General features: G+C 45.5%; 1 protein-coding gene across 1 annotated transcript; it reads right to left on the bottom strand.

Moving 5' to 3' along the window:
* Positions 1–826: 826 nt before the first annotated feature.
* LOC142424697 (large ribosomal subunit protein eL29-like) lies at positions 827–1,309 on the bottom strand. The gene has a single exon (XM_075530086.1). It carries the CDS (start codon positions 1,307–1,309, stop codon positions 827–829), a length of 483 nt encoding a protein of 160 aa, XP_075386201.1.
* Between the last annotated feature and the right edge of the window lie 8,202 nt (positions 1,310–9,511).

A 9,511-nucleotide genomic window follows, 5' to 3' on the forward strand; every position in this document is an offset into this window, starting at 1 on the left:
GCACAGAGGCTCGAGGTTGGATTCTACTGGGATTGGGGGACAGAGGAGCCTCACCGGTCATTAAAAACCCTGCTTCTGATGTTTCTGTTGGATGCCAAGGACACAAGCTGGTGATGCGTTGGACTCAACACTGGGGTGATTAGGACAGAGTGGGCAGGAGGTCAGGGGCCGATTGCTTACAGCAGTGTATAGAAGAACTAAGATAAAAAGGCTGGTGGAAAGGCCTCCCAGACCATCGCAATCGCCACCCAGGTGGAAGCCGGCAGGGCCGACAGTTCAGATGCCTCTGGCAGCAGCACTGACAAGATTGCCATGACCGGGCAACTGACTGCAGACGCGTGAGTTTCCTGGGGTCTGCAGTCCTGGCCAGGGCCCTTTTCCACAGCCCACCTGAGACAGGGATGTGCCTGTGGAGTCTGGAGACAGTGAGCGCTCTCTCCCCACCTCGTCCGAGCACCATCTTCTAAGGCAGAGGACCAGGTGTGGGAGGCTGGCAGCAGTTCACATGAAGATATGCCAGGAAGGATGAGTCTGAACCATGGTGTGTTGTTATTTCATTTTGACCCTTTTATATACCCAGTTAGAGACCTACAAAGTCCCCACACACAAATCCCTGCTACTTGGGCTTTTCCCCAAGAGGGGAGCTAACATTTTGTTCTGAAGGTTCTTAGGGGGGGGGTCTTGAAGCATTGAGGATAGTCCCCCCCCCACCATAACAGCGCTGCCTGGGTTGATTTGTACAACAAGCAGAACAAGAAGACACCAGCGCCATGCAGGCGGCAGCCCAGGGCTCACACCAGTCCCCCTGGCCCTCACACAGAGAACTTTACTTTGTGGGAGCCTGGGCACCTTTGGGAGCTTGAGCTGGGGCTGGGACATCTTTTGGAGCTTTTGCTGGAGTCGTGGCCTTGGCTGGAGCATCAGCCTTGCTTTGTGCCTTGGCCTTGGGCCGGCAGAACCTCAGATCCTTGGCAATACGTGCCCGAGCCCGCTTGCCAAGCTTGGGGTGGGCAATGTAGGCCAGTCGGCTGAGCTTGCGGTGGATGCCCATTGGGATCTTGGCCTTGACCTCTGTGGGCTTCACAAGATCCTTGATGGCCTCGGCACGAGCAGCCTCAGCCTTGGCGTTGTTGGCCTGCATTTTCTTCAGGCCCTTCTTGTTGTGCTTCTTGGCGAAGCGCATGTTCCTTGGGAACTGGGGGTCCACCCCCTTAAGAGATTCGTATCGTTGTGACCGGGGTTTTTTGATGCCGTTTCTGTGCCATTTCCGGCATTGGTTGTGCGTGGTGTGGTTCTTGGACTTGGCCATGTCTGCACCAACGCCTAAAGCTCCCAGAGCTCCAGGGACTGGAAAAGAGAGCGAGTTTTTTGTTTTGTTTTAAACTTTTTCTTAGGGACTCATACAACTCTTATCACCACACATACATCAATTGTGTAAAGCACATCTTTACATTCTTTGCCCTCATCATTTCAAAGCATTTGAGAGAGCGGGTTTTAAGCATGACCAGCAGAGGGAGAGTAAACATCCTCTTCCGGGGATGAAGAAGGCAGAGATGTGGAGAAGCTAAGCCGCTCTGTCAATGGATGTCAAAGGCTATGTCTGTAGGTGACATTTATGCTTGCAGATGACACTTACTTGTCGAAAACCAGTGACTTCTGCTTGGTTGGAAGCGTAGAGGTCTGCCCCAGGGGAGTCCACTGTTTTCGGAACCGCAGCGGAAGGCAGCGGGCTCCTGTGGGAACATGGATCTGGGGGTGCTGTACTCTCCTGGTCCTCACAGCCTGTCAGACAGGATCGAAATAGGAAGCAGATGGCACCCCTGGAGTCAGTACGTTTAATAAAGAGAGGACTCACTGATTAAAAGCAGTCGTAAAGAAAGGAACCCTGGTGACCGAGCGGCTTACACATTGGGCTACTCACCACGAAGTCAGCAGTTCGACCCCAGCAGCAGCCACTTGAGGGGAGGCAGATGAGCCTGTTCGCTCCCTTCCAGATTCCCAGCCTTGGAAACTCCAAGGAGTAAGTGTACTTTGTTCCTTAGGGCGGCAGGGAGTCTGAATGGACTCAATGGCCGTGAGCTGGCTTGTTTGCTTCTTTTTTAAGAATTAAAGGAGGCGGAGCCTCTTGCGGTTAAGCAGTGGGGGTGTGGTGCAACAAGTTGGACATAGAATGAGAGTGGTTGTCACCGTGCTGTGAGATCTGGCGTGTCTGATGTACCTACGTGAGGTTCCATCACTAGCTTCAGTGTATCGCTCTCTGCTGGTAGCTTACGTTGCTAGAAGATAAAGTGGATCCCTGGAGCATTTTCCTCCCAACTTCTATTTTCCTAATTGCCAAGCAGTTTGACTGGTTTATTGAATGAAATAAGATTGTCGCCTGCCCTTTGTTATGGGGCAGCACATTGATAGTCCTTATTAAGACGTTGTAGATTTCTATAGCTTTTGAAACGAGCCCTTTACCTGATAGTTCTTTAACTCATAACGATCATGAAGAGAGTCACAACTTAAACACAACTTAAACACAACCACTATTCCCAGTCTGGTTCTCTTTGCTTCTTCACACTGGGAACGGTAACAAGACAAACAGGGTTTGAAGTCACTAATTGGGTTGACGGCCTTTGTTCATGGTAGTAGCATTCGAGCATCCACTGGTGTTCAAATGATCTCCTTGGAGTTCTCAAAAGCAAAGGTGCCATTTTGATGATTAAAGTGCACCGGACCCAAGCCCCAGTCTTTTCAGTCACCTCATGTGCATGCAAGAGCTGGGCAATGATAAAGGAAGACAGAGGAAGAATGGATGCGCTTGCTTGTGGTGCCAGTCAAGAACATTGAATGTTCACGGACTGCCAAAAGAATAGACACACGCGTCTCCCAAGTACAACCAGAGCGCTCCTCAGAAACCGAGCTAAGGAGACAGACATTGAATACGCCATAGGAACGAGTGACCACAAGGGAAGGGCACCAGAGAATCAAGAAGAATGAAGAGCTTCAGTTGGATGGACTGACTCAGCGGCTGCAGCAACGGACTTCACCATATCTGTAATCATGAAGACAACAGAGTCGGATGACGTCTTGTCCTGTTTTACATGAAGTTGCCTGAGTCAGAGGTAATTTGATGGCAGACAAGGACCACCACCATCACCAACTTATTAGCTATGCTGCAAGAAAAAAAAAGATATTTGAACAAAGATGTGCTTTTCTGATAAAAGATACTATACAAAGATAGGGAGCTGTGAGTTATTGCATCCTGAAAATGCAACCAACATTTAAAAACGAGGGACTCGTTTGGATCCGTTAGCCTTTCAGACTCTCAAGGCTTATTCTAAAAGGAAGACATCTTGCTTCAGAGAGAAGGTTGGTAGCTATTAAATTAAAAAAGAAAATTGAAAGGAAAATAAAAAAAGAGTTAGAGAAGGAAAGGAGAAAAAAATTGTTCTGCTGGCAGCTAAAGGGATTGTACATGCCTTTTGAATAATTTATTTCACTCAAAAGCGAAGCGTTGAGTGCAGCAACCTGAGGATAGCGTGCCTTATTGCTGTAGAAATGAATTGGAACTGATTTCTTTCTTTTCTCTTCCGTTTTAATGATAAACAGTTAAAACGTGTTTCTGACAGCTGGTAACTGGAAGATTTTCAGTTGGCTGGACGGAGTTGGCTGCGATACCACACTTGCACAGCCTCGTATAAAACCCCATTGTCTAAGTGACTAATATCACACCACAGGAAATCAGTCTTTGGGCGTAAATGTCTTCCAGCCTGCAGACATACAGTGTAGGCTATCCAGTTTCTCAGCCTGTGTCATGAAATGGGAAAATCGTCCAGGAAAGACACATCCCACTTGACCTTTGCGGAATGATTTAATAACGTTAGCACGATACAGAAATATAAAAGGGTAATTACTGATAAAAGTGGAGCTGTGGTTTCCTCTGTTCAGATCCTCCTTTCTTTCTTGGAAACACTTCACAGACTTTATTAACTCTTTAATGTCTTTGTAATTGGTAGTGTTTGGCCCCGAGGCCATATGACTAGCCCTGGAGTTGGGTTCCATTAGGAGAGATTCCTCATCTCGTTTTTCATCTCCTTTCAGCACTCATCTTTATATCTTTGTCTGTATAATTAGGCAAATATGTTTTCAATTGTTTTTTATGTGTCTACACATTTCACCCCTTTTACTGCTATCTTGATTGATGTTCGATGGGATACATTTTCAATGGGTGGCCTCCTCCACTTAGAGAGGTGCCAACGTTGGCTTCTGTATCCACTTAGGGCTCTATCGGTTCCATGTGCAGGTGTAACTGAATATGGGCCTCCACTTGCAGGGTGATGGCTGGCCCTCCTGGGTTTACTAACTCAGGACTCGATTACTCCACCATTTTGCCCCCTGTTGTTTATTTATTTCATGGCGTTATTCCACTTTAACATGAAATATAGACCCACTCGAGAAAATGTGAAGATGGTGGGGAAGTTTAAGGACATGTGTCTGTGGTCTTAGAACGATTGTTGTGATTGCCACCATCAGCTGAAGTGATTTCTTCCCAGATGCCTCTCTGGCCACTCAGAGTCAAGGCAGCACCCTTCTCCCCCCATCACATCATGTGGCTTTATCTTCACCGAGGACACACCATTCTTCTTGTTGGTCCTTTATTTTTGTGTGTTTATTATGAGGATGGGGACGTCGTTTGTTTCATTCCATGCTAAGCACGTGATGTCTAAAATTACCCGCGATGTATGTGGTATTCAATAAATATTTGATTAATTAATAAATACACTCATTTATTATTTTAAAAGACATTTATCCTACTTGACTTCCAAGACTACTAGACTAAGTTGTGGTGTAGGTGCTCTGTCCATATGTCGCTCCACACCTAGAGTTTTGGTGCTATCTGATATCAGGCAGGATGGACTAGGCGATGCTGCCATCCCAACTTCCAACCTAGGTGGTTTTTAACGACAAAGATTCATTTGTTTGCTCTCTCCCCATGTCCAGTGTGTGCTGGCAGGAGCGTTTGGCTCACTGTAGTTTCTCAGGGAACCTTCATCTCTTCGCATGTTTTCAGCCTGGCTTGTTCTGGAGCGAGAAACGCAACACATTGTGCAGCGGCTCTGAAGACCCTTCTCAGAATTGACACACATTATGTCTGCTCACATTTTATTGACCACATAGCCTCACTTCATGAAGGATGGGAGGAATGCCCTCTCCTCTTCTGTGTGTCACAGAGGAGATGTGGAATTATTTCGATTGCCATACTCATTACTACCCCTTAAGTTATCAACATGCTCGGCAAACGATGAAAGCAAATTATATGCCATATCTTATACTCCCAGCTTTGCTCTCCAGGGGTAGCCCATTATTAATATGTTATTTATTGATGTTTTGTCCCAAATGTTTTCTTTATTAAAACAAATTGTGGATGGGATATATATACACACACACACATATATATTTAATGGGATGTATATATATATATATATATAATGGGAGATATATATATATACATATATAAATTTTTTAGACCTAAAGTAGAAATATTCCACAAAATACATTCTGTGTGTCATTTTTGGTGCCCGACTTTACCTCTGTGCAACGTATTTTGGGCATCCTTCGATATTATGTAGCTCTCCCTCATCAGATTTTCACTATCGTGGGTACCATCATTTACTGCACTATTCCCTGTGTGACTGAGAAGTAGGGTGTTTCCATATCTTCTTTGGATAAACGATGCTAAGCGCACACTTAAAGCCAATGTGATGTATAACTGGAATCCGCTTGGCTTGGTCTCAGAGAGATCTGGTTTGTCATCCCAAGTCCCAGGGAGAAGCTGAGGAGGCAACTCATTAAACCTCACTGAATCTTGGTCTGCTCAAATATAAAATGGAGACGTGAGAAATGAACCAATGAGATGGTGTTCCTGGAGCGGAATAAAGGGCTGCTCAACCCCTGTCTGTTGGGCGAGGGTTTCAGATCTCCTTTCCCTCCCTCACTTCCCACACGTTTACTTCTCTTTCCCTCCCTTCTCACCACGCTCGCCCCTCCTCTGCTGTCATTCACTTTTTATGACGAGGAATCGAATCGCATGCACCATGAGCGGGTCCATCTCCACGGTTTGAGAAATCCCGCCCTGCGAGTTTCCTTTCATTCCCACCCATCTCTGTGGCCAGGGGGCCCATGTGTCCTTCTCCGCCAGAACGACATGCCGTGGCTGCTCTTGGCATTTCCTTGGCAAGAATAAGGTATAGGATTACCCTAACTTCGGGAGGACGACTCAATCTCTCCACATGGAGGTTTCATAGGCATCCCACACTTAGAGTCTTCAGTACAACTCCTGGCTCCCTCTCTGACACCGTGTGCTGCTCACACCTTCTTTCTCATCCAAGTCAATGGCATCACCTAGACCAGTGGTTCTCAACCTGTGGGTGGTGACCCCTTTGGGGGTCGAATGACCCTTTCATAGGGGTCGCCGATTCATAACAGTAGCAAAATGACAGTGATGAAGTAACAACGAAAATAATTTTGTGGTTGGGGGGTCACCACACCATGAGGAACTGTATTGAGGGGTTGCGACATTAGGAAGGTTGAGAACCACTGCTCTAGACGATCCTGCCCCAAGCTTGGAGGCACGCTCCCTCTTGGAAGCTTTACTAGTTCTATCTCTTTGAGGGAGAGGGAGAGAGACCCCTTCGTTGTGAATAGGTTAAAGGTTTACCGAATGGATCAATTTCCCATTCAATAAGTGCTGCGCACTTTGTTTCATCTCGCTGATTGAAATCCCGAAATGCATCCAACTTACCTAGTTTCTCCCGGCGTCTCCTGTTCTTAGCCTTCCTTCTTTCCTACCACTTCTGGACTTTGTCTCTGGGAAAATGTTGCGCTTTTGATCTTAGGTTAGGGTGTGTGTAACTCACTCGTGTTATTTATTGCTTCTCTCATTGACCTGTCCATTGCTTGTCTGACAACTGATCCATCCGGCAGAGCTCAGTTTCAGACCTCAAGGGTGTCTAAGGAATTGAGCTCTGGGGCTTCCACTAGTTTCTGTTCAACCATTAAGCCTGATTTTGTGTCTTATTTCACAAATCCTGCCTCCCTCACCCATCTAGGGTCTTCTAATGGGATTCTTTGCAGGGAAATTAGTCGTGGAAGCTGGGCACCATCTAGTTTTTCTGGTCTTAGGGTCATAGAGACCGATGTGTGTATGGTTCATTAGTCCATTGGACTAATTGTGACCATGTGTTTCCCAATGTCTTCAATCTTCTTTGCCCCAGACAGGGTTGGATCAATAGTTGCACCTCAAATGGCCACCCATGAGCTTTAAGACCCCAGTTACCCCCTGAGACCACTTTTGACTCTTATTCTCTCTGTGAACCCTGTAGTCTAGCCTCCAACCTTTCTCACTATGACCATTACCTTCCTACCCCACATGAAGATTTGCTTCCACTTTTGTCACGCCATCCCTAGACAATTCTGCACAATAGCCAGGATGATTCTTTTATTTATTTTAAAAAATCATTTTATTGGGGGCTCGTACAACTGTTACCACAATCCACACATCCATCCATTGTGTCAAGCACATTTGTACATTTGTTGCCATCATCATTCTCAAGACAGCTGCTTTCTACTAGAGCCCTTGGTATCAGCTCCTCATTTCCCCTTTCCCTCCTCACTCCCCCTCCCTCATGAACCCCTGATAATTTATAAATTATTATTATTATTTTGTCGTATCATACACTGTCTGACATCTCCCTTCACCCACTTTTCTGTTGTCCATCCCCCAGGGAGCAGGCTATATGTTGATCCTTGTAATCGGCTCCTCCTTTCTATCCCACCTTCCTGGTATCACCACTCTCACCACTCACTGGTCCTGAAGGGATCATCTGTCCTGGATTCCCTGTGTTTCAAGTTCCTCTCTGTAGCAGTGAACACAGGATGATTCTTTTAAACTTAGATCAAATCTTGGGGCACATCTATTTCCAGTGATTGTTTCTCACACTTGGAATACAATTTAGTGTTTCCCAAGTGGCACTTTATAGTTTATTTGTGTATGCACACACAAGCGTGTGAATCGGTTTGTGGTGAAATTTTTTTTCTTAATTTGAGTTGCAGTTTAAAAAGTTAAAAAAGTACAATCTTACCAAAAAATGACTCAGCAGCCTTATATGGAAAGGAAAGATACCCTGGATAAGTAAACAACTGGGAAAGAAGAAGAACAAAGTAGTCGGCCTGACACTGCCTGATCTCAGAACCGTTATGGTTTTGGAAACTCACAGGGGCAGTTCTCGCTTCCACAGGGCTGCCGTGGATCAGCACCGATGCAGTGGCAGAGAGGGTTTGTTTGTTTTAATAGCACAACAGTCCAAACAGTGTATGCCGGACACACAGACCAGTAGAAGAGAATTGTATGTCCTAGTAAATCCTTCTACTTATGGACAGCTGATCTTCACCAATGGACTGAAATCCACTGCAAGGAGAAGACAGAGTCTCTCTAACACATGGTGCTAGCAAAACTAGATCGCCATTTGCAGAAGAATGAAACGAGAGCTTTACCTTGCACCATCTGCAAACACTAACTCAAGATGATGCAAAGACTAAATAGAAATCCTAAAACCATAATGATTATCAAATGAAAAATAGGGCCCGCGTAGGGTATCTAATATATCTAGCATATCTAGACTATCAAGCACAATGGAAAATGCACAAAGAGCAAAAAATAAATTAGTTGACTGGTATACTAATTTCTTTTAGAAGAATTAATACCAGACTAGTCCCAAAGAGTTAGAGATTAAAGATGTCTCTAAGGACCAACTCTTCTAAGATGCTATTCTGCTCCATTTTTCCCAACTCCTTCCTGGCGTATATTGCCTCACACACCTGGATTCTGTGATTCGCTACAAAGTCCCACAGACACTCCTGAAACTTGGAGGGAATGTGTCACGTGGTGGTGCGTGCTGCTTAGTCCTAACTCTGAAAGTCAGGCAGAAGTAAGCCAAATGCAGGATCCAGAGTCGGAAGAAAGAAATGTCCAAAAGTCACAGTGGGTCTTCTGACTTTAACCAAAGGTCAGGCAGGAAGCAGAAGTATGAGGTGATGTCTTCCAACAGGTATATGGCTCCCATTCCAGGAATGATGGTGTCTGAAGGAAAACAAAGACCGATGTCTTACGTCACACCTCCTAAAGTGGAGTTAAAGATACCCGCAAGGAAACACAGGGTATGACTGGGCTCATGCCTTCTAGAACTGATCTTCATCCTACCCGAATCCTATCCATGATTACAGCAGAGAAGGCTCTCCAAAATGGGACTGTAGCCCAAGGAACATGGAGTCCATAATACTAACATATCATGAAATGAATAGTGGCTGAAAGGGCTATGCTAACTGACTGTAACCCATGGGAACTTACTGAAAATTAAACACGTAAGGAGTCAAAAGAATTTTCCAACCAGTAAAAAGACAACCTACGGACTGCGAAAAACTTTTGGCAAGGCGATATGAGACATGGGACTAATTTCTGAAATTTGTA

The sequence above is a fragment of the Tenrec ecaudatus genome, chromosome 13, assembly GCF_050624435.1.
Source record: "Tenrec ecaudatus isolate mTenEca1 chromosome 13, mTenEca1.hap1, whole genome shotgun sequence".
Classification (NCBI taxonomy): domain Eukaryota; kingdom Metazoa; phylum Chordata; class Mammalia; order Afrosoricida; family Tenrecidae; genus Tenrec; species Tenrec ecaudatus.